This window comes from Oncorhynchus masou, chromosome 9 (assembly GCF_036934945.1).
Source record: "Oncorhynchus masou masou isolate Uvic2021 chromosome 9, UVic_Omas_1.1, whole genome shotgun sequence".
Classification (NCBI taxonomy): Eukaryota; Metazoa; Chordata; class Actinopteri; order Salmoniformes; family Salmonidae; genus Oncorhynchus; species Oncorhynchus masou.
Window position 1 is genome coordinate 88,923,959 of NC_088220.1, and position 25,579 is coordinate 88,949,537.

The window sequence follows — 25,579 nt, forward strand, 5'->3', positions numbered from 1 at the left end:
TGTCTTCTGGGGAGGGGTTTCTCCTGGGGTGGGGGGGGGGAGGTGTGTCTTCTGGGGAGGGGTTTCTCCTGGGGTGGGGGGGGAGGTGTGTCTTCTGGGGAGGGGTTTCTCCTGGGGGGGGGGGGGGGGGAGGTGTGTCTTCTGGGGAGGGGTTTCTCCTGGGGTGGGGGGGGGGGGGGAGGTGTGTCTTCTGGGGAGGGGTTTCTCCTGGGGTGGGGGGGGAGGTGTGTCTTCTGGGGAGGGGTTTCTCCTGGGGTGGGGGGGGGTCTTCTGGGGAGGGGGGATTGGGAGGGGAGGTGTGTCTTCTGGGGAGGGGGGATTGGGAGGGGAGGTGTGTCTTCTAGGGGGGGGGATTGGGAGGGGAGGTGTGTCTTCTGGGGAGGGGGGGGGATTGGGAGGTGTGTCTTCTGGGGAGGGGGGATTGGGAGGGGAGGTGTGTCTTCTGGGGAGGGGGGATTGGGAGGGGGGTTGGGAGGGGTGTCTGTTGGGGAGGGGGGGGATTGGGAGGTGTGTCTTCTGGGGAGGGGGGATTGGGAGGTGTCTTCTGGGGGGGGGGATTGGGAGGGGGGTTGGGAGGGGTGTCTTCTGGGGAGGGGGATTGGGGGGTTGAGAGGGGTGTCTCTTGGGGAGGGGGGATTGAGAGGGGTGTCTGTTGGGGAGGGGGGGGGATTGAGAGGGGTGTCTGTTGGGGAGGGGGGGGATTGAGAGGGGTGTCTGTTGGGGAGGGGGGGATTGAGAGGGGTGTCTGTTGGGGAGGGAGTTGGGAGGTGTGTCTTCTGGGGAGGGGGGGATTGGGAGGTGTGTCTCTTGGGGAGGGGGGATTGAGAGGGGTGTCTGTTGGGGAGGGGGGGATTGAGAGGGGTGTCTGTTGGGGAGGGGGGATTGAGAGGGGTGTCTGTTGGGGAGGGGGGGGATTGAGAGGGGTGTCTGTTGGGGAGGGGGGGATTGAGAGGGGTGTCTGTTGGGGAGGGGGGATTGAGAGGGGTGTCTGTTGGGGAGGGGGGGGAGGGGTGTCTGTTGGGGAGGGGTTGGGAGGTGTGTCTTCTGGGGAGGGGGGATTGGGAGGTGTGTCTCTTGGGGAGGGGGGATTGAGAGGGGTGTCTGTTGGGGAGGGGGGGGATTGAGAGGGGTGTCTGTTGGGGAGGGGGGATTGAGAGGGGTGTCTGTTGGGGAGGGGGGGGGATTGAGAGGGGTGTTTGTTGGGGAGGGGGGATTGAGAGGGGTGTCTGTTGGGGAGGGGGGGGGATTGAGAGGGGTGTCTGTTGGGGAGGGGGGGGATTGAGAGGGGTGTCTGTTGAGAGGGGTGTCTCTTGGGGAGGGGGGAGATTGAGAGGGGTGTCTGTTGGGGAGGGGGGGGGGATTGAGAGGGGTGTCTGTTGGGGAGGGGGGGATTGAGAGGGGTGTCTGTTGGGGAGGGGGGGGGGGATTGAGAGGGGTGTCTTCTGGAATTGGTAGGGGGGGGTCATGGCTTTTGGTATTGTAATTTCTAAACTTTCCCCAGATCAACCTCTGTTCCATGTTGCTTTGGGGATCCCTGAAAACAAGATGGTGAAGATGCTCTTTCTGTTTCTCTTTTCCAATGACAAATATTGGATTTCTACAAATGTGTGTCTACATGCTGTTGTCAAAAAGAAATTCAATCTGTACTAAGTTGAACTACAGTGTTGGGAGAATGTACATGCTGTGGTCTTTCTGCTTTCTCATTGGTTGGGTCTGTGACCCCTGTTTTCTCTGGTCTATTGTAGACCCAGAATAAAACATCTAGCTTTTGGGATGGTTTTTAAGGTTTATTTTGGAAAGGGTGGGCCACTGCAGGAAGGGCGTTACACATTTAAAATGACTAGATGAGAGAACAGGGGTCAAACCACAGGCACTTTGGCAGCTGCCTGGTTTTTATTTAATGTATTTTTCAGCCCCACTGGCAGCTGTAGCCACAGCCCATCCCCTAGTCAATCTGTCCTAGTCCATCTGTCCGAGTCCCCTTGCCCCAGTCCCCTTGCTCATCTGTCCTAGTTCCCTAGTCCTGGTGCACAAGCCATAGGGCTCTGGTCAAATGTAGTGCACTACATAAAGAATTGGGGTGCTATTTGGCAAGCAGCCTCTGACATGCTCTCATTTTACCATAACTCTACTGTGATTGGTTGTGGCTGTCCCTCCCAGTGGAGTGGGGTTTCTGATCTTGAAGGAGGAGACGAGCATCTTGCTGTTTTTTTTTTTTTAAGATTAATTTCAATTGGATATATGATACACCAGGAAATGGTCTCCTCCTTCAAGGGTTTTTATTTTGGGGTGGGAGGGTTAATACAAGCTGCCCTGATGCATCGATAACACCTCCCTTGATGTGACACCACGTCCCCCTCCAGAATCAACCCCTAACCGTACCCCATTCGGCGCTAGCCTGGTTGGCAGTCTGTTCCTGCCCATTCCAACTCCTTATGGAGTTGTTTAGGTTTTGGAGTGATGAGTAGGGCCAGGGCAGAAACAGCTCTTGGACCAGGCTCTCCTCTACCCTTGTGCAGGTCTGACATGGCAGGACAGGTGTAAGTGGAGCTGTTTGGGGTGGAGCTTCACGTAGAATCTACATGGTTCTGTCAAGATGTACAACTCGGAGGAAGGCAGGGATTGGTTCTGGACAGTGTTGTACACTACTGTTGGAGAATGTTGTCTTGTAAGATCACTAGCATGTCAGGGAGGGTTGGAGAGGAGACCTTATCAAGTCCCTAATGGTACCCTATTCCCTATATAGTGCTCTACTTTAGACCAGAGGTCTATGTTAGTAGTGCGCTATGTAGGGAGTAGGATTACATTTGGATGCAGTGGCGGATCCCTCTGACTAGATGTGTCAGTTTTATTTCAGGGTGGGATGGCTGTGTCCCGGGGGGGGGTCTTAGGATATTTAAACAATCAGAATATCCACAAGCAAGGTTCTGGGTTTCAACTTGTTTCATATAACTGTTCCCTTAAATTTTGACCATTTTTTTATTTTGTAACTCGATGTCAGTTGGATTAGAAGTTTGTTAAATTCAAAACCAAATTTAAGTGAAAAAGCATTTAATTTTTGGGAATTGGCTGTTTCTCAGTGGAGCTGTGTTTAAATAATAATAATACATGTCTTCTGTGTTGTGGACATGTCCTGATGGTTCATATCAGAAATGACACTTTTGGTTAAAAAATAAAGCTCACTGAAATCCTTCTGTTTCCTGTTTTTATTTCTTCAAGGTTTACCCTGGGATTTTGGCAACTAAACCCTTGATACTTCCCCAGAGTCAGGTGAACTTGTGGATACCATTTCTATAAATTATATCAACATGTTCCTCTGACTCTGGGGAGGTATAGATGAAGGGCCTCATTGCCAAAATCCCAAATTATCACTTTAAACTATGATTTGTTTCTAACTTCTACAATTTAGTTATGGAAGTAGTATTTTCTCTTGAAACTGGTGAGAACCATGACTGTGGTTGTTCCTAATCCAACCTAAAATGTAAATAATCAAATTTAAGACTGAATATACTGTGTTCAATACCAGATTAAAACAACGAAGCAAGTTCCAGTTCAAGCGCAACAAAACAGTCCACCTGGAGGGACACTTCTAAAGAACAGCTGTACTTCTTCATTTCTCCATTGAAAAACATCAACCAATTTGTAGACCGTTGACATCTAGTGGAGGTCATAGGAACTGCAAGCAGGTTCCTATTAAATAAGGCTTCCCATAGAAACCCATTGGGGGGAAAACCCAATTTTCTTTTTTCCCTGGATGGTTTGTCCTTGGGGTTTTGCCTGACAAATCAATTGTTATACACAGACAGTATTTGAACAGTTTTAGAAACTTTCTAGAGTTTTCTATCCAACTCTACCAATTCTATGCATATCCTAGCTTCTGGGGCTGAGTTACAGGCCGTTGTTCATCTAGATGAGAAAGTACTGCCCCCTAGTCTTACGATGTATTAAGAGGGACACTACTTTGAAGGGTTAGTAGTGACTAGCCACAACTCAATGGCCCAAATGGCATCCTATTCCCTATATGTAGTGCATTTATGGGCCCTGGACAAGTGGTGCACTATATAGAGAAAAGGGTGCCATTTTGGACTAGTATTGAGCAATGAACCTATTTTCTTAAACCAATTGACCAACAGCAGTTCAATGCTTTAAATAAAAAAAATTTTTTAAGTTAAATTAAGTCTGCGTGATGCGCAGTTTCTCTAGATCAAAACGCCAACTCTGCGATCCAGTCGGAAGTTGTGTCCAACAGGCCAACATGTATACGTAGTTTAGTCAAGAAAACCTGGTAATTAACTACAATGACCATAATCCATTCCGTTCCTATTTGTCCAGTCTGTTTCTTTTATGCCTGCTATGTAAGAGACTGAAGAATGTGTGATCAAGAGGGATCTCTGCCTGAATCTACACAAGTGAGTGATAGTTGGTATTCCGCAGTCATAAAAGTAGGCTTTATTTTTATTTTGGAGCAAATTGTGATTCATGACCGTGTAGACAGCAGCTCTATAGTGATCAGATGATTTGGGATTAAATCAGGCATCAAATAAATATTTTATTATAATAAATATAAATATTTTATTAAACTAACGTGACTTAATGATGGTTACGTAATGAGCAGTCACTCTACTATCATGGGACCTATTTTACTCCGTGTTACAGCGTTCAACCTACATAATGCATTGTATATTTAACTTTAAACACACTAACATTGTGTATTTAAATATATATCTTGTAATAATTGAACTGAAACCAACCTTTAAAAAAAAACACCAATCGCTCATCTCCATTTGGGACGGACATTATCGCTCAGGACCGCTGTAACTGTAAGGGATCTCATCCTGTTATTTCCCCTCTTTCAATTGGATAGGGAATGTGTCATGTGATCGACAATGTGCCCTTTGACCTGTATGTAATTCGAGATAAGTCCCGGTGCGTTTGAGTTCCTTCTAAACATGAGAGGGTTTCAAGCAGCAGTGATGTGTTTGTGTCTCTGTTTGGTGCTGTTCCTCTGTCCTCTCTACTCTTGTGCCTTGCCTCCACCTTGTGACAGGTAACATTTTCTGCTACATTGACTTCTTTTGGGGGGCTCTTTTATGAACCTATTATGAATCATCTTGAACCATGTTGCTCTGTTATTCCAGAGCTGAACTTTGGTTCCTGGGGGGGTATGTTTATGACTCGGGATTGATGCATGGCGTTCTGATAGAACTCAGCAAAATGTCTGTGAGGTTGGATTTGTTCTGTTCAAAGAGGCTTAAAGATGAACACAGACCTGAGAAATTGGACTTGATTGGGATTTAAAATGTGATTCAGACCTGCATCTTCTGTAATATCGGTTTGATGCAGGTCATTTTATGGGTGTTTTCTTAACCTGCCATCCAGATAAGGTTTTATTTAATGATTCACTCCTCAGTGAGATCTACTGTTATGGGGACATCCTGAGGCAGGTTCAGACCGCCAAACTGTTTGATGATGACAAGCACTTTGTGGACATGAAGCTGAAGTCAGCCCCCGGTAAGTCTCGTAGGGGAATCAGTCAGCCCCCGGTAAGTCTCGTAGGGGAATCAGTCAGCCCCCGGTAAGTCTCGTGTAGGGGAATCAGTCAGCCCCCGGTAAGTCTCGTAGGGGAATCAGTCAGCCCCCGGTAAGTCTCGTGTAGGGGAATCAGTCAGCCCCCGGTAAGTCTCGTAGGGGAATCAGTCAGCCCCCGGTAAGTCTCGTGTAGGGGAATCAGTCAGCCCCCGGTAAGTCTCGTGTAGGGGAATCAGTCAGCCCCCGGTAAGTCTCGTAGGGGAATCAGTCAGCCCCGGTAAGTCTCGTAGGGGAATCAGTCAGCCCCCGGTAAGTCTCGTAGGGGAATCAGTCAGCCCCCGGTAAGTCTCGTGTAGGGGAATCAGTCAGCCCCCGGTAAGTCTCGTGTAGGGGAATCAGTCAGCCCCCGGTAAGTCTCGTGTAGGGGAATCAGTCAGCCCCCGGTAAGTCTCGTGTAGGGGAATCAGTCAGCCCCCGGTAAGTCTCGTGTAGGGGAATCAGTCAGCCCCGGTAAGTCTCGTGTAGGGGAATCAGTCAGCCCCGGTAAGTCTCGTGTAGGGGAATCAGTCAGCCCCGGTAAGTCTCGTGTAGGGGAATCAGTCAGCCCCGGTAAGTCTCGTGTAGGGGAATCAGTCAGCCCCGGTAAGTCTCGTGTAGGGGAATCAGTCAGCCCCCGGTAAGTCTCGTGTAGGGGAATCAGTCAGCCCCCGGTAAGTCTCGTGTAGGGGAATCAGTCAGCCCCCGGTAAGTCTCGTAGGGGAATCAGTCAGCCCCCGGTAAGTCTCGTAGGGGAATCAGTCCCAATACAGGCTTTGTGCCTCCAATGTCTGCTAATTCTTTGCTTGAGGACTGGGGCTGTATTTATCAAGCTTCTAAGTAGGATTGTTTATAAAGTATCAGGTTGAACTTTTAGACTTCTGAAATCTTTAAGGAAGTCATGTGACTGAAAATTATTTAAAAAATAAAGATTACAGATTAAATAAAGATTATTCATGAATTGTCAGAGTAGGAGTACTGATCTAGGATCAGAGATCACTCCTATCTCTCCACACACCTAATCACCTCCCTTCATACACTCAGATATTATCCTGGCAGCGTTTCACAACCTGACACGCGGAGAGCCTAACTCTGTCCCGCCTGCCGTACTGAGAGACTTCCTTCACACGTACTTCGACGAACCAGGGAAAGAGTTTGCGCCGTGGTCCCCACCTGACTGGCATGACAAGTGAGAGAGCCAATCATTCTGATTGATCCTGACCACACTGAGGCGTGAAATGTTTAGAGTCCAAAATGTCTCCCTCTTCCCTATAAGTAGTGCACTCTGTAGGGAATAGTGTGCCATTTTGGACTCAGAAGGTAGTCTGTTCTATCCAATACAAGTCATGTTCTGTGTGCAGGCCACAGTTCCTGGCTGGAATAGCAGATGCAGAACTGCGTAGCTGGGCCGAGAAGCTGCACCATCTGTGGAAGTCTCTTGGGAGAAAGGTGATCTCATGGGGTTTATCTATCAGTTAGATTTACTCACCTCCTACGTCCTCTGTCACCTCCTTTTGAAGAACGTCTAAGTTAATGAAGGGAGTGAGTCTGGATGGTTCTGCGCTTGTTTGGAATGAGAAGATTCTTGTTCTCTTCTCGCGAGCCATTAGTGCAACTGTGGGATCCGCCCGTTAGAGAGAGAGGGCAGTATTTCCCCTTTGGCTGAAGTGCGTCAACAGGTTTTAATGCCAGTTGCACTAATGGCCCACTCAGACTCACTCCCCTTCATTAACTTAGACTTTCTTCAAAGTGTTCAAAACACATTAAGTTTGTTGACAATTCATAGATTAAAATGATAAGTAGCATATAGTTTTAAATGAGTGCATGTTTTTCTGACAAAACAAAAGCTAATTCAAAGGGGGGTGTGGCAGATTTCCAACCTTCTCAGCGGCAGGATACGCTTGTGCTTCCTCGCCTAAAGTAGACTAGGGGGAGGAGGGGACCGACTAACAAGATGTCTCTCCCCCGTAACAATGGGAGTCGTTGTCCACAAAGCAGCACAGTTGGGCTGTCTTGCTCTCCTCTATCCATTCTTTGGATTGGTGGATACATCTTATTATTGTAATCCTTTTTTGAATATTCGATGTGGGTTGTTGACGTCAACCGCCTGTATTGAAAGGAGAGATACTACTAACCTCATGCTCTGAATATGCATAGCTATCTGGATAGAACTCTTGATATAGTGTTTTTCTCTCCAAGTGGCTGGGATGTCACGTGTCCTACTTATATCAGAACACTCATAACTACTTAAATATTACAAAACATCTATTCGAGCAAATAAACCTCACGCAGCAAATATACCATTCACTTTTATTTTTGACCAAATTTAACACCTCCATACAATTCATTGACCTCCATACAAAATCTCCTTGCTTGGTGGGTGAAACAACATATCGCCCCCTGCTGGAGGGAGACAGATTTCCCACCGAGCCTCTTTCCTTCCTCTATAGTCCTTTGCTGAAGAGTTTTAATCTGCCACACCCCTTTTTGAAATAAGCTATTGTTTTCTCACTGGAGAAAAGTGTGCCAACTTTAAACAAATTATAATGCTATGCTACATATCCTTTATATCTATAAAACATTTTGCACAACTAGCGAGTAGTAGTGTAGTTGTAGTAGTGTACTTGTAGTAGTAGTGTAATTGTAGTAGTGTACTTACAGTACGTCTGGTCAAATATGATGTGGTAGTCAACAATGGGGTGTGTGTGTGTGTGTGTGTACCAGATCAGCAGTGAAGCTTTGGCCCACCCAGAACAGTACTCTCAGATCTTCACCCCCCACCCTTTCGTCGTACCTGGAGGACGCTTCAGGGAGCTGTACTACTGGTCAGTGAAGCTGTCACTCTCTCTGTACTGCTCTGTCTGCATATAGCACACCTTGGTTCAAATACTATTTAAAATCATTTTCAAATACTTTATCTGGGATTGATTGAGCTTGCCTGGAGCACCCCAGGGGTGCTTATAGCAGAAAGGGAGGTCAACCCATCTGGCACCCCAGGGATGCTATAGCAGAAAGGGAGGTCAACCCAGGGATGCTATAGCAGAAAGGGAGGTCAACCCAGGGATGCTATAGCAGAAAGGGAGGTCAACTGAGGAACCCATCTGGCCAAATGGATGCTGTTGGTTGTAAATAAATGAATGACTGAAGCGTGTCCTTGAGTGCTCTCCTGTCCAATTCATTATCTATATGTCTGTCATCCAGGGTTTTGAGTGTGGCAGGTCACAGCCCAAGCTATAGCCAGGCCTACCAAAGGGTCTGACTGCTAGCGGGTAGGGCTACACAGACTGGGCAGGTTAGGGGGTCTGACTGCTAGCGGGTAGGGCTACACAGACTGGGCAGGTTAGGGGGTCTGACTGCTAGCGGGTAGGGCTACACAGACTGGGCAGGTTAGGGGGTCTGACTGCTAGCGGGTAGGGCTACACAGACTGGGCAGGTTAGGGGTCTGACTGCTAGCGGGTAGGGCTACACAGACTGGGCAGGTTAGGGGGTCTGACTGCTAGCGGGTAGGGCTACACAGACTGGGCAGGTTAGGGGGTCTGACTGCTAGCGGGTAGGGCTACACAGACTGGGCAGGTTAGGGGGTCTGACTGCTAGCGGGTAGGGCTACACAGACTGGGCAGGTTAGGGGGTCTGACTGCTAGCGGGTAGGGCTACACAGACTGGGCAGGTTAGGGGTCTGACTGCTAGCGGGTAGGGCTACACAGACTGGGCAGGTTAGGGGGTCTGACTGCTAGCGGGTAGGGCTACACAGACTGGGCAGGTTAGGGGGTCTGACTGCTAGCGGGTAGGGCTACACAGACTGGGCAGGTTAGGGGGTCTGACTGCTAGCGGGTAGGGCTACACAGACTGGGCAGGTTAGGGGGTCTGACTGCCAGCGGGTAGGGCTACACAGACTGGGCAGGTTAGGGGGTCTGACTGCCAGCGGGTAGGGCTACACAGACTGGGCAGGTTAGGGGGTCTGACTGCTAGCGGGTAGGGCTACACAGACTGGGCAGGTTAGGGGGTCTGACTGCTAGCGGGTAGGGCTACACAGACTGGGCAGGTTAGGGGGTCTGACTAATGCTGGCCCTCTATGGGGACAGACCGGCCTGTTCATTCAGAGACCTTACCTCTCAGAGCCCTCCAGGTGTCGGGCTCGACTGTAAACTCTTCTTCCAGACTCATATTAAACATCTCTAATCCAAAATCAAATCTATAATCAGCTTTCTATTTCGCAACAAAGCCTCCTTCACTCATGCCGTGAAACTTACCCCAGTAAAACTGACTATCCTACCGATCCAAGACTTCGGCGATGTCATCTACAAAATAGCTTCCAATACTCAGACTGCATCCAATTTGCTATCACAGTGCCATCCGTTTTGTTACTAAAGCACCTTATACCACCCACCACTGCAACCTGTATGCTCTAGTCGGCTGGCCCTCGCTACATATTCGTCACCAGACCAACTGGCTCCAGGTCATCTATAAGTCCATGCTAGGTAAAACTCCGCCTTATCTCAGCTCACTGGTCACGATAACAACACCCACCCATAGCACGCGCTCCAGCAGGTATATCTTACTGATCATCCCCAAAGCCAACACCTCCTTTGGCCACCTTTCCTTCCAGTTCTCTGCTGCCTGTGACTGGAACGAATTGCAAAAATCGCTGAAGTTGGAGACTTTTATCTCCCTCACCAACTTCAAACATCTGCTATCTGAGCAGCTAACCGATTGCTGCAGCTGTACATAGTCCATCTGTAAATAGCCCACCCAATTTACCTACCACATCCCCATACTGTTTTTTTTATTTACTTTTCTGCTCTTTTGCACACCAGTATCTCTACCTGCACATCATCTGCTCATTTATCACTCCAGTGTTAATCTGCTATATTGCAGCTATTCACTCCTATGGCCTATTTATTGCCTACCTCCTCATGCCTTTTGCACACACTGTATATAGACTTTCTTTGTTTCTGCTGTGTCATTGACTTGTTTATTGTGTTATTGGCTTGTTTATTGTTTTACTCCATGTGCAATTCCGTGTTGGCTGTTCAAACTGCTTTGCTTTATCTTGGCCAGGTCGCAGTTGTAAATGAGAACTTGTTCTGAACTGGCCTACCTGGTTAAATAAAGGTGAAATTAATAAAAGAGCCCTCAGGGGACAGAGGGCCTGTTCATTCAGAGACCTTACCGCTCAGCCCTCCAGTGTGTATTATTACCAGGGACAGTGAGGTGGATCTGCTCTCTGTTCCTCCCAGGGACTCCTACTGGGTGATCAATGGTCTCCTGCTCTCTGAGATGACCGACACCGCCCGTGGGATGATCCTCAACTTCATCCACCTCATCAACCGGTGAGCTGTTGTCTCTGTCCGTCTGCCTGCCATGTCTATTCACCACCAACTCCCTGAATATTAAGTGCCCAGACTCTTTACATAAACGTTGATGCTGTGTGTGTGATAGGTGCTAGAACTCTGACTCCTGAGTCTCTGGTTGGCTCAGGGACAACCATTAACAGGATAGTCAGATGTCCAGGAGAATTATTCAAACCTCTTGACTTTTTCCACATTTTGTTATGTTACAGCCTTATTCTAAAAATGGATTCCCTCATCAATCTACACACAATACCCCATAATAACAAAGCAATGACTGTTTTTTTGGTTGTTTTTTTTGCAAATGTATTAAACATAACAGATACCTTATTAACATAAGTATTCAGACCATTTGCTTTGAGGAAATTGATCTCAGATGCTTCCGGTTTCCGTTGATCATCCTTGAGATGTTTCCACTACTTGATTGGGGCCCACCTGTGGTAAAATCAATTGATTGGACATGATTTGGAAAGGCCCACACCTGTCTATATAAGGTCCAATAGTTGACAGTGCATGTCAGAGCAAAAACCAAGCCATGAGATTCAAGGAATTGTTCATAGAGCTCCGAGACAGGATTGAGACGAGGTTCAGATCTGTGGAAGGGTACCAAAAAATGTCTGCAGCATTGAAGGTCCTCAAGAACACAGTGGCCTCCATCATTCTTAAATGGAAGAAGCTTGGAGCCACCAAGACTCTTCCTAGAGCTGGCTGCCCGGCCAAACTGAGCAATCGGGGGAGAAGGGCCTTGGTCAGGGAGGTGACCAAGAACGTAATGTTATCTCTGACAGAGTTCCTCTGTGGAGATGGGATAACCTTATAGAAGGACAACCATCTCTACAGCATTCCACCAACCAGACCTTTATGGTGGCCAGACGGTAGCCATTCCTCAGTAAGGCACATGACAGCCCACTTGGAGTTTGCCAAAAGCCACCTAAAGGACCAAGATGACACAGGAGTGGCTTCAGGACAAGTCTCTGAATGTCCTTGAGTGGCCCAGCCAGAGCCCGGACTTGAACCCACTTGAATCCCTGGAGAGACCTGAAAATAGCTGTGCAGCGACACTCCTTAATCCAACCGATCAGAGCTTGGGAGGATCTGCAGAGAAGAATGGGAGAAACTCCCAAATACAGGTGTGTCAAGCTTGTAGCGTCCTACCCAAGAAGACTCGGTCTTCTTGGGTAGGAATCTATGCCAAATCTATGCCAAAGGTGCTTCAACAAAGTACTGAGGAAAGGCTCTGAATATTTATGTAAATATGATATTTCAGTTTTATTTTTAATACATTAGCAAAAATATATTAAAAAAACAGTTTTTTGCTTTGTTGTTATGGGGTATCGTATGTAGATCGAGGGGGGAAAAAAACAATTCAATCCATTTTAGAATAAGCCTGTAACGTAACAAAATGTGGAAAAAGTCAAGGGGTCTGAATTCTTTCCGAATAGGTAAGAATGACCTTACAATGTTTTATGTATTTGTCAATTTAAAGGACACAATACAACCACAAATCTGGATACAATGTTTTTAAAAATCATCAAATGAAATATGCAAAACTAATGAAAATTTTGTAATATCTATATTTTCTTTTTTCCATTCCTCTCCAGATATGGTTTCATCCCCAACGGGGCCAGAGTTTACTACGAGCGTCGCAGTCAGCCCCCCTTCCTGTCTCTGATGGTGGATAGTTACTATCAGACCACTAACGACAAAGATTTCCTCAGGTAGTTACTATCAGACCACTAACGACAAAGATTTCCTCAGGTAGTTAATATCAGACCACTAACGACAAAGATTTCCTCAGGTAGTTAATATCAGACCACTAACGACAAAGATTTCCTCAGGTACCGATTTTCTTTTTCCCCACCATTTTGTTTATGAATGGGGCTTGTCATGAATGGGGCTTGTCATGAATGGGGCTTGTCATGAATGGGGCTTGTCATGAATGGGGCTTGTCATGAATGGGGCTTGTCATGAATGGATGAGATGCTCAAAGGCGCTAACAATGGCGTCCATTCTAAAAGTTGGCAGAACTCTCTGTTCAGGTTGTAAAGGTTTTGACTTGAGGTTATTGTTTGTAAGGGTGACACGTAGGTGGTGCCTACCAGAGAAACCATTCCTCCTTTTGGTTTGGGAGGGAATGAGTCCCATCTGGTTCGTCACGTCTACACCAATACAAAGGACTCATGGAAATACTCTTTTCATAAACCCTTAACACATTGGAAATAACTTCATCAGTGTTATTTTGCGTGGGTTGTATTACTAACAAATGATCACACACATAATGATATAACAAACAACGAGCTCTGGTTCCTCAAGAAAAGTCCCGTGCCTCGGGCCGACAAGAGTCCAGCCTGGGAAAAGGAGTCGCGCAATGTCTGCACGTTCATAAAGTGTAGTGGAACCAACCCAGTCTCAATCATACAATCAAAATATCAACTCTTTTACCACACAACCATAAAGAGTATCAAATCTCAGTAGTCTTCAACTTGGATTATAATCCCAACCTACTCTACTGTGTAGGACTGCTCTGCCAGCCCTAGATTATAATCCCATCCTACTCTACTGTGTAGGACTGCTCTGCCAGCCCTAGATTATAATCCCGTCCTACTCTACTGTGTAGGACTGCTCTGCCAGCCCTAGATTATAATCCCGTCCTACTCTACTGTGTAGGACTGCTCTGCCAGCCCTAGATTATAATCCCGTCCTACTCTACTGTGTAGGACTGCTCTGCCAGCCCTAGATTATAATCCCGTCCTACTCTACTGTGTAGGACTGCTCTGCCAGCCCTAGATTATAATCCCGTCCTACTCTACTGTGTAGGACTGCTCTGCCAGCCCTAGATTATAATCCCGTCCTACTCTACTGTGTAGGACTGCTCTGCCAGCCCTAGATTATAATCCCGTCCTACTCTACTGTGTAGGACTGCTCTGCCAGCCCTAGATTATAATCCCGTCCTACTCTACTGTGTAGGACTGCTCTGCCAGCCCTAGATTATATAATCCCGTCCTACTCTACTGTGTAGGACTGCTCTGCCAGCCCTAGATTATATAATCCCGTCCTACTCTACTGTGTAGGACTGCTCTGCCAGCCCTAGATTATATAATCCCGTCCTACTCTACTGTGTAGGACTGCTCTGCCAGCCCTAGATTATATAATCCCGTCCTACTCTACTGTGTAGGACTGCTCTGCCAGCCCTAGATTATATAATCCCGTCCTACTCTACTGTGTAGGACTGCTCTGCCAGCCCTAGATTATATAATCCCGTCCTACTCTACTGTGTAGGACTGCTCTGCCAGCCCTAGATTATATAATCCCGTCCTACTCTACTGTGTAGGACTGCTCTGCCAGCCCTAGATTATATAATCCCGTCCTACTCTACTGTGTAGGACTGCTCTGCCAGCCCTAGATTATATAATCCCGTCCTACTCTACTGTGTAGGACTGCTCTGCCAGCCCTAGATTATATAATCCCGTCCTACTCTACTGTGTAGGACTGCTCTGCCAGCCCTAGATTATATAATCCCGTCCTACTCTACTGTGTAGGACTGCTCTGCCAGCCCTAGATTATATAATCCCGTCCTACTCTACTGTGTAGGACTGCTCTGCCAGCCCTAGATTATATATAATCCCGTCCTACTCTACTGTGTAGGACTGCTCTGCCAGCCCTAGATTATATATAATCCCGTCCTACTCTACTGTGTAGGACTGCTCTGCCAGCCCTAGATTATATATAATCCCGTCCTACTCTACTGTGTAGGACTGCTCTGCCAGCCCTAGATTATATATAATCCCGTCCTACTCTACTGTGTAGGACTGCTCTGCCAGCCCTAGATTATATATAATCCCGTCCTACTCTACTGTGTAGGACTGCTCTGCCAGCCCTAGATTATATATAATCCCGTCCTACTCTACTGTGTAGGACTGCTCTGCCAGCCCTAGATTATATATAATCCCGTCCTACTCTACTGTGTAGGACTGCTCTGCCAGCCCTAGATTATATATAATCCCGTCCTACTCTACTGTGTAGGACTGCTCTGCCAGCCCTAGAGCAGGAGTACCTGTTCTGGATGAGGAACCGCTCTGTGGCCGTTGAAGTGAAGGGGAATAAGCATGTTCTGAACCGTTTTGATGTCCAGGTCGGCCTGCCCAGGTAAGGAACACAACAGGAACGTTACCCTCATCCCCTTCAATACAACACAACTTTATTAGTCCATCTGTCACAACACAACATCCCACCCACGTACATGTATTTTTGGAGTTGATTTGTTTGTCTGTGTTTCGTCTGTTACTTTTCTTCCAGACCGGAGTCCTACAGTGATGATCTCGAGCTGGCTGAAGGTCTGACCGCGGGTAAACGTTAACCCCCTACTTCATGAACGAACAACATTCCCATCATGAACACACGATCTATTGGGTTGGTCTGAAGTGGTGTACTTTAGAGTAGAGGGAAGCCGTTCTGAGCCCTGGTCTTTACCTGCGTCCCTGTACTCAGATGCTGCAGAGAGGCTGTGGAAAGAGCTGCATTCAGGAGCAGAGTCCGGGTGGGACTTCTCGTCTCGCTGGTTTGTGGACGGCCTGGGGAACAACAACGGATCTCTGGAAGACACCAGAACCAGTCTGCTCATTCCGACAGACCTCAACGCTCTGCTCTGTCGCAACGAAAGGACACTGGCCTACTTCTACAGGACGCTGGGTGAGGAGAATGACTTGCCACATATAACGTGTGACTCGCGGAAGGAATTTTCTTTACCACCTGTTCTAGTTATAACCTCTGGGCCCTAGATATAACATCCTCTGGGCCCTAGATATAACATCCTCTGGGCCCTAGATATAACATCCTCTGGGTCCTAGGTACATCCTCTGGTGTAGCCATAGGCCCAGAGATATTTGTCAGCAGGTCATGTGGTCCAGTAAAAGTCCTGTATAATCTGTTCCAGGTCATGAGTCTGAAGCTGCGCGGTATGACAAAGCTGTATCAGCCAGACAAGAGGCCATAGAGGCAGTGCTGTGGGATGAGAAGAGGGGAGTCTGGTTGGACTACAGCCTGGTAACCAACACCTCCCACCCTGCATTCTACCCCACTAACTTGGCCCCTGTCTGGGCAGACTGCTACTCCCAGCCTTCCATGGGACAGAAGGCACTCCACTATCTACAGGTTAGTTTAGCTTGCTGGTGCCAAGACCTCGCTCTTTGTGGAACGAATCATTGTCCTGTTGAAATACTGTGACTGAACGAGCATGTACATTGATTGGTCACTGAAATACACACGCCCATTGAGTTACTGTAGCAATGTGTATTTATAGTAGTTAACTCCCTCCCTCCCTATGCTGATAGGTGGGATGGGCTGAAGGGTGGGATTAAAGCATTTGGTGATTTTTGTTTTATATATAAAAGTACCATGTACTGTATGTCAAATGTATAGGTAACGTATGTACAGTTGAAGTCTGAAGTTTACATACACTTAGGTTGGAGTCATTACCTCTTTTTTTTCAAACCACTCCACAAACTATAGTTTTGGCAAGTCTGTTAGGACATCTACTTTGCATGACACAAGTCATTTCTCCAACACTTGTTTACAGACAGATTATTTCCATTATAATTCACTGTATCACAATTCCAGTGGGTCAGAAGTTTACATACACTAAGTTGACTGTGCCTTTAAACAGCTTGGAAAATTCCAGAAAATGATGTCAAGGCTTTAGAAGCTTCTGATAGTTTGGAGGAAAAAGGGGGAGGCTTGCAAGCCGAAGAACATCATCCCAACCGTGAAGCATGGGGGTGGCAGCATCATGTTGTGGAGGTGCTTTGCTGCATGAGGGATTGGTGCACTTCACAAAATAGATGGCATCATGAGGTAGGAAAATTGTGGATATATTGAAACAACATCTCAAGACATCAGTCAGGAAGTTAAAGCTTGGTTGCAAATGGGTCTTCCAAGTGGACAATGACCCCAAGCATCCTTCCAAAGTTGTGGCAAAATGGCGTAAGGAGAGCAAAGCCCTGTCCTCAATCCTATACAAAACCCTGACCTCAATCCTATACACATTTTGTGGGCAGAACTGAAAGTGTGTGCGAGCAAGGAGCCCGACAAACCTGACTCAGTTACACCAGCTCTGTCAGGAGGAAAACAAACCTGACTCAGTTACACCAGCTCTGTCAGGAGGAAAACAAACCTGACTCAGTTACACCAGCTCTGTCAGGAGGCCTACAAACCTGACTCAGTTACACCAGCTCTGTCAGGAGGAAAACAAACCTGACTCAGTTACAGCAGCTCTGTCAGGAGGAAAACAAACCTGACTCAGTTACACCAGCTCTGTCAGGAGGAAAACAAACCTGACTCAGTTACACCAGCTCTGTCAGGAGGAAAACTAACCTGACTCAGTTACACCAGCTCTGTCAGGAGGAAAACAAACCTGACTCAGTTACACCAGCTCTGTCAGGAGGAAAACTAACCTGACTCAGTTACAGCAGCTCTGTCAGGAGGAAAACAAACCTGACTCAGTTACACCAGCTCTGTCAGGAGGAAAACAAACCTGACTCAGTTACACCAGCTCTGTCAGGAGGAAAACAAACCTGACTCAGTTACAGCAGCTCTGTCGTATTTGGCTACGGTGTATGTGAACGTCCGACTTCAACTGTAATGTAGTTTTTTAAAAAGCGGTCAAAAAAACAAAGACATTTGTCCTCCTCGGGGGGGGGGGGGTTAAATAAATCAATTCTTCCTTCCTCCCTCTGTAGACGAGTGGTGGTCTTGCGTTCCCCAACGGTGTCCCTACGTCCCTGGTTGACAGTGGTCAGCAGTGGGACTACCCCAACGCATGGCCCCCTCTGCAACACATACTCATCCAAGGTAGGACCTAGTTAACCCTGATATGGTTTTCATGTTGCATCCGCATCCCAAATGACACCCTATAAGATGCACGATCACGCCTGTCCAATCTGTCACTCTGTTATCTTCCAATCAGGCCTGTCCAATCTGTCACTCTGTTATCTTCCAATCAGGCCTGTCCAGTTTGCCCTCACAGGAAGCTAGAGAGCTGGGGTTTGATTTGGCTCAGCGCTGGATCAGAACCAACTGGCTGGCCTACGTCAAGTATGAAGCCATGTTTGAGAAGGTGATTAAGACGAGGTTTATAATGTGTGTGACCACAATGAGGTGCAGGGTGATGTTGCCCCGAGACAAGGGTTGGTAATAGGCCAAAACCAGCCCGAAAATTAGATATTTGTTTTTTTCCCCACCCCAAGGTTTTAGGTGTCTATTTGTCTTCCCCTGCCCGAGACGACATTCATGGGTCAGTTTAGCATTTCCCCCACTACTGGTTGGGATTGGCGGAGGGAAAGCTGTTCCTAGATCTGTATCTAGGAGAGCCCACAATGAGAATATATCCACAACACGTACACATTGTGCCTTTTTCATAAAAGCTCTACATATCTGTGGTTTTGTTTTCTCTCTCTGTCAGTATAATGTGAACGGCGATGGGAAGCCGGGCGGAGGAGGAGAATACGAAGTTCAGGTACACTAAGATATCTCTTCTGAGAAGGTGCTCTGGATAAGAACTCATCTTTTTGAGTTGACTCTGTGTGTCTGTCTCTTTGTGTCTGTGTTGTAGTTGGGATTTGGTTGGACCAATGGTGTGGCTCTCCAGCTCCTGTCTCAGTACGGCGACCGGCTCACCTCTGGCAGCAACGGAAACGGCTTCGCCTCGTGTCTAAGCGTCAGCGTCTCTGTGGCCCTGCTCTGCGCAGCCCAAACTCTGTTCCTATGAAATTCAATGGGTGTAGGGTGGAGTTGCCCCTAGACGCTGATCTCTGGTCAGATTTCCCCACTAATAGTTAGGATTGGGGCGGAGTGGGGGGGACTTCGGAGCTTTTAAAATGTTAATGCTGGATGTTGATGGTTAAACTGTACAGAGTCTGAAAATGAAGATGATGGGTTTGGGTGTGTGTGTGTGTGCCACTATCTATCGTAGACTGTGAGTGTTCTCACTGCTTGATATTAAACTGACACCTTACACACATGATGATCATGGTAACTGATATTGAACTGAAATCACAAACAACAATAATCTCCATCCAAGTAGAAGCTGAACTCCTGGTTAGTCAGGAAGCATTTCCATACAAACTGTAAGTGGGACCCCATTCCCTTATATGGTCAACTACTCTAGACCAGGGCCCTAGTGCACTTCAAAGAGGATGGGAAGCTATTTAGGACGTAGACAGAGAGATGTGCAGTGATTGGTTTAAAGATAATACAATCAGATCTAGTGGTGTGAGATGTGCAGTGATTGGTTTAAAGATAATACAATCAGATCTAGTGGTGTGAGATGTGCAGTGATTGGTTTAAAGATAATACAATCAGATCTAGTGGTGTGAGATGTGCAGTGATTGGTTTAAAGATAATACAATCAGATCTAGTGGTGTGAGATGTGCAGTGATTGGTTTAAAGATAATACAATCAGATCTAGTGGTGTGAGATGTGCAGTGATTGGTTTAAAGATAATACAATCAGATCTAGTGGTGTGTTTTGTGTGACTCATGTCTAAATGAATCAATTGTCTCCAATGCTGCCTGTTTGAAGGTGACATTGGGAGAAACTGGGGAAAGATATGACTAATCTCTCGGAGCATTTGGCAACAGACAATAAATGCTGTTTTAATGTTTCACGATCGACAGTGTTGTTCCTAGTTTGAGTTGAATGAGTATGGGCAATGTATGAACAGCTCTTGTTTATTATAAAAGGTATTTCTGTTTGTTCACCTGACAATGTCTTTGACAGTGTTTGTCTGGAGAAAATGTGCACTACTCTTGAAAGAGGCTTACCCTAATTGGTTGTCTGCAGACACAGCTCTCTTCTATCTCAATATAACAAACACACAGAGCTATGCAAAAGGTCATCAGATGAGAGGTTCGGGCGAATCTGCTCCTCAAAGAGAAATGCCACTGACCCGACTTTGGAGATAGGAGGCAGGAGAGGAGTCCAGGAGGCAGGAGAGGAGGCAGGAGAGGAGTCCAGGAGGCAGGAGAGGAGGCAGGAGAGGAGTCCGGGAGGCAGGAGCGGCCCTGTTCCCTTAAATTTTGACCTTTAAAAAAAATATATATATTTTGTAACTGTCAGTTGTTAAATTCAAACCCAAATTAAACAAAAAATAATGTTTGACTTCTGTTGAATTTCCTCAGTGAAACATGTCTTTTAAAAAACAGGGTTCTGTGGTCCTTATGGTTCATATCAGAAACGACACCTTTTTGTGGATAAAAATAAACTGCAATTCTTCTTCTTTTCCTGTTATTGTTCTTTTCATTTTCTTAAAGGGATACTTTGAGATTTTTGTCAATGAATCCCTTTATCTACTTCCCCAGTCAGGTGTCCACCTGGATATCTTTTTTCCTGTCTGTGTATCCACGTTTCTATCCACAGTATCCAAGTCATGCATATCATCTAAATAAATTAAATCGTGACAGCTGTGATGGAAACAAAACGTTTCTGGACAATTGTATGATATGCAGACGTATAATTTGTTCGTTCGACATGGTGAGGTTTTTCAGTGCTGTTATGTGAGAAATGGCAGTCAAAATGCCTTTCTGAGCCAATGTTGATATAATTACCATAATAAGTCAACTTGGAGTCATGTGATGACATGCTGTGTGGTCCTCCCACTACGACTCAGGAAACCATGCAGTTTATCAGGCTACAGATGAAATGTGTTATGGTGAACAGGGTGGTGAAGGTGCACAGTGATGAGCTTGATGCTCCTTTATTTGTGACAAATTGCTGTGGAAATGCCTTAAAGCTAAAATATAAAAATAACAACAATCATATTTAAGTCAACTTGGAGTCATGTGATTACATGCTGTGTGGTCCTCCCACTACGACTCAGGAAACCATGCAGTTTATCAGGCTACAGATGAAATGTGTTATGGTGAACAGGGTTATGGTGAACAAGGAATACCTAGGATAGGATAAGTAATCCTTCTCACCCCCCCCCCTCCCCCTTAATGATTTAGATGCACTATTGTAAAGTGGCTGTTCCACTGGATGTCAGAAGGTGAATTCACCAATTTGTAAGTATAATAATAAGAAATAAGAGCGTCTGCTAAATGACGTAAATGTAAATGATGGTGAAGGTGCACAGTGATGAGCTTGATGCTCCTTTCCAATGAGCTTGATGCTCCTCTCCAATAAATAACCAGTCTTATTCTGGTGACATGAGGATCGATGCTCGACTGCCGTTTGACAAATCTCTCTCTTATCCTTAATGTCATCATGTAGACTAGCAGACCAGCACTGTATCTGCCTGCCCTGTATAGAACCAGCCCTGTATAGAACCAGCCCTGTATAGAACCAGCCCTGTATAGAACCAGCCCTGTATAGAACCAGCCCTGTATCTGCCTGCCCTGTATAGAACCAGCACTGTATCTGCCTGCCCTGTATAGAACCAGCCCTGTATCTGCCAGCCCTGTATAGAACCAGCCCTGTATCTGCCAGCCCTGTATAGAACCAGCCCTGTATAGAACCAGCCCTGTATAGAACAAGCCCTGTATAGAACCAGCCCTGTATAGAACAAACCTCTCTCTTATCCTTAATCTCATCATGTAGACTAGCAGACCAGCACTGTATAGAACCAGCCCTGTATAGAACCAGCCCTGTATAGAACCAGCCCTGTATCTGCCTGCCCTGTATAGAACCAGCCCTGTATCTGCCTGCCCTGTATAGAACCAGCCCTGTATCTGCCTGCCCTGTATAGAACCAGCACTGTATCTGCCAGCCCTGTATAGAACCAGCCCTGTATAGAACCAGTCCTGTATAGAACCAGCCCTGTATAGAACCAGCCCTGCATCTGCCTGCCCTGTATAGAACCAGCCCTGTATCTGCCTGCCCTGTATAGAACCAGCCCTGTATCTGCCAGCCCTGTATAGAACCAGCCCTGTATAGAACCAGCCCTGTATCTGCCAGCCCTGTATAGAACCAGCCCTGTATCTGCCAGCCCTGTATAGAACCAGCCCTGTATAGAACCAGCCCTGTATCGGCCTGCCCTGTATAGAACCAGTCCTGTATAGAACCAGCCCTGTATAGAACCAGCCCTCTCTTACCCATAATAATCATCATCGTCATGTAGACGAGCCTACCAGTACTGTATCTGCCAGCTGTTGGGCTGGAGACCACAAGCCAAGACCAGAGGAGGCACATGTGCTATTTAACACAACAGTTTTTCCTGATAAAACTATCAGAGTTGAAAGTGCAATGGAAAAACACTGAACTTTTAGATTTTTAAAAATATTTTCATGAACATATGTTGCCAATTGGATGGCATCCTAGCTTCTGTCCAGTATGAAGAAATTTGAGGTAGCATGCTAGCAGATGCGCATGGATTTTACAAGTCATTGCGCTAACGCTAGTTAGCATTGGCTCACAAAACTACCTCTTCACTTTCTTCATTCTGGACACAGAGAATGGTATCCAGGAGCTCCTCTGACTCTGGGGAGGTATAGATGAAGGGCCTCAATGCCAAAATCCCAAATTATCACTTTAATCTATTGATTTGTTTCTATTAACTTCTACAATTTAGTTATGGAAGTAGTATTTTCTCTTGAAACTGATGAGAACCATGACTGTGGTTGTCCCAACATGCACCCTGTTCCTGATATAGTGCACTACTTTTGTCCTTGACATATAAACACTGCCATAAGAGGGACACTACTTTGAAGGGTTAGTAGTGACTAGCCACGACTCAATGTCCCAAATGGCATCCTATTCCCTACACCGTGCACTATATAGGCCCTGGTAAAATGGTGTACTATATAGGCCCTGGTGAAGTGGTGTACTATATAGGCTCTGGTGAAGTGGTGCACTATATAGGCCCTGGCCAAGTGGTGTACTATATATAAGCCCTGGTTAAATGGTACACTATATAGGCCCTGGTCAAGTGGTGTACTATATAGGCCCTGGTTAAATGGTACACTATATAGGCCCTGGTCAAAGTGGTGTACTATATAGCCCCTGGCCAAGTGGTGTACTATATAGGCCCTGGTAAAATGGTGTACTATATAGGCCCTGGTGAAGTGGTGTACTATATAGGCCCTGGTCAAGAAGTGTACTATATAGGCCCTGGCCAAGTGGTGTACTATATAGGCCCTGGCCAAGTGGTGTACTATATAGGCCCTGGTAAAATGGTGTACTATATAGGCCCTGGTGAAGTTGTGTTCTATATAGGCCTTGGTGAAGTGGTGTACTATATAGGCCCTGGTAAAATGGTGTACTATATAGGCCCTGGTGAAGTCATGTTCTATATAGGCCCTGGTCAAGTGGTGCACTTGAGTATACTACTCGCCAATGTCCAGTCTCTTGACAACAAGGTAGACGAAATCCGAGCAAGGGTAGCATTCCAGAGAGACATCAGAGACTGGAACGTTCTTTGTTTCACAGAAAGATGGCTCACTCGAGACATGCTATCAGAGTCGGTACAGCCACCTGGTTTCTTCACGCATCGCACCGATAGAAACAAGCATCTCTCTGGTAAGAAGAAGGGCGGGGATGTATGCCTTATGATTAACAAGACGTGGTGTGATCATAACAACATACAGGAACTCAAGTCCTTTTGTTCACCTGACCTAGAATTCCTCACAATCAAAATGCAGACTGCATTATCTACCAAGAGAATTTTAACAAGGCTAATCTGAAAACAAGGCTCCCCAAATTCTATTTTATTGCTTCCAGCCTAGAGACAGAACCTAAAACAGGAAGCACCCGCGCTCTGTTCAACACTGGTCTGACCAATCGGATTCCACGCTTCAAGATTGCTTGGGATATGTTCCGCATAACGTCGAACAACAACAATGATGTATACGCTGAATTGGTGAGCGAGTTTATTAGCAAGTGTATCGGTGATGTTGTACCAACAGTGACTATTAAAACCTTCCCAAACCAGAAACCATGGATTGATGGCAGCATTCGCACAAAACTGAAAGCGCGAACCACTGCTTTTAATCAGGGCAAGGTGACCGGAAACCTGACCGAATACAAACAGTGTAGCTATTCCCTCCGCAAGGCAATCAAACAAGCTAAGCATCAGTATAGAGACAAAGTGGAGTCGCAATTCAACGGCTCAGACACAAGAGGCATGTGGCAGGGTCTACAGTCAATCACAGACTATAAAAGGAAAACCAGCCCTGTCACGGACCAGGATGTCTTGCCCCCAGACAAACTAAACAACTTCTTTGCTCGTTTTGAGAACAATACAGTGCCACTGACACGGCCCACTACCAAAACCTGCGGTCTCTCCTTCACTGTAGCCGATGTGAGTAAAACATTTAAACGTGTTAACCCTCGCAAGGCTGCAGGCCCAGACGGCATCCCCAGCCGCGCCCTCAGAGCATGCGCAGACCAGCTGGCTGTTGTGTTTACAGAAAACATTCAACCAATCCATATCCCAGTCTGCTGTTCCCACATGCTTCAAGAGGGCCACCATTGTTCCTGTTCCCAAGAAAGCTAAGGTAACTGAGCTAAATGACTACCGCCCTGTAGCACTCACTTCCGTCAGCATGAATGATGAAAAATATATCACTAGCCACTTTAAACAATGCCACTTTATATAATGTTTACATACCCTACATTACTCATCTCATATGAATATAATGTACGCTATACCATCTACTGCATCTTGCCTATGCCGTTCGGCCATCACTCATTTATATATTTTTGTACATATTCCTATTCATTCCTTTACACTTGTGTGTATAAGGTAGTTGTTGTGAAATTGTTAGATTACTTGTTGGTTATTACTGCATGGTCGGAACTAGAAGCACAAGCATTTCGCTACACTTGCATTAACATCTGCTAACCATGTGTATGTGACAAATAAAATTGATTTGATCTGCGGTGAAATGTGACCGAGCTGTGTTTGTCAGACCATGAGACATCCTGAAAATTGGTCTTCTCACAAGCTTCTGGAACGGTCTGTTATTCAATGTGTTTCTATTGGCTAATAGCAGTAAGGACTATCTGTTATTCAATGTGTTTCTATTGGCTAATAGCAGTAAGGACTATCTGTTATTCAATGTGTTTCTATTGGCTAATAGCAGTAAGGACTATCTGTTATTCAATGTGTTTCTATTGGCTAATAGCAGTAAGGACTATCTGTTATTCAATGTGTTTCTATTGGCTAATAGCAGTAAGGACTATCTGTTATTCAATGTGTTTCTATGGGCTAATAGCAGTAAGGACTATCTGTTATTCAATGTGTTTCTATTGGCTAATAGCAGTAAGGTCTGTCTGTTATTCAATGTGTTTCTATGGGCTAATAGCAGTAAGGACTATCTGTTATTCAATGTGTTTCTATGGGCTAATAGCAGTAAGGACTATCTGTTATTCACTGTGTTTCTATTGGCTAATAGCAGTAAGGGCTGTCTGTTATTCAATGTGTTTCTATGGGCTAATAGCAGTAAGGACTATCTGTTATTCAATGTGTTTCTATTGGCTAATAGCAGTAAGGACTATCTGTTATTCAATGTGTTTCTATTGGCTAATAGCAGTAAGGACTATCTGTTATTCAATGTGTTTCTATGGGCTAATAGCAGTAAGGACTATCTGTTATTCAATGTGTTTCTATTGGCTAATAGCAGTAAGGACTATCTGTTATTCAATGTGTTTCTATTGGCTAATAGCAGTAAGGCCTA

General features: G+C 46.1%; 2 protein-coding genes across 2 annotated transcripts in view; one reads left to right on the forward strand and one right to left on the reverse strand.

Annotated features, from left to right (window-relative positions):
- The window catches only part of LOC135546746 (C-X-C chemokine receptor type 5), a 31,991-nt gene extending 27,135 nt beyond the window's left edge, over nucleotides 1–4,856 (reverse strand). The window contains 1 exon segment of the mRNA XM_064975399.1: nucleotides 4,752–4,856. Coding sequence (XP_064831471.1) covers nucleotides 4,752–4,784 — 33 coding nt within the window. The 5' untranslated portion in view covers nucleotides 4,785–4,856.
- Nucleotides 4,857–4,924: 68 nt separating this feature from the next.
- treh (trehalase (brush-border membrane glycoprotein)) lies at nucleotides 4,925–18,754 on the forward strand. Its single transcript, XM_064975398.1, has 15 exons — nucleotides 4,925–5,047; nucleotides 5,411–5,511; nucleotides 6,610–6,754; nucleotides 6,927–7,014; nucleotides 8,290–8,390; nucleotides 10,803–10,895; nucleotides 12,515–12,631; nucleotides 14,937–15,059; nucleotides 15,210–15,259; nucleotides 15,402–15,602; nucleotides 15,847–16,064; nucleotides 17,648–17,759; nucleotides 17,912–18,024; nucleotides 18,370–18,423; nucleotides 18,520–18,754. The coding sequence occupies exons 1-15, from the start codon at nucleotides 4,950–4,952 to the stop codon at nucleotides 18,673–18,675; spliced, it is 1,770 nt and encodes a 589-aa protein (XP_064831470.1). The 5' UTR covers nucleotides 4,925–4,949; the 3' UTR covers nucleotides 18,676–18,754.
- Nucleotides 18,755–25,579: the final 6,825 nt, after the last annotated feature.

Coding starts and splice junctions, on each gene's coding strand:
- treh (XM_064975398.1), top strand. CDS start 4,950: ATGAGAGGGTTTCAAGCAGCAGTGATGTGTTTGTGTCTCTGTTTGGTG. Junction 10,896..12,514: donor TTCATCCACCTCATCAACCG/GTGAGCTGTTGT, acceptor ATTCCTCTCCAG/ATATGGTTTCATCCCCAACG. Junction 18,025..18,369: donor ATGAAGCCATGTTTGAGAAG/GTGATTAAGACG, acceptor TCTCTCTGTCAG/TATAATGTGAACGGCGATGG.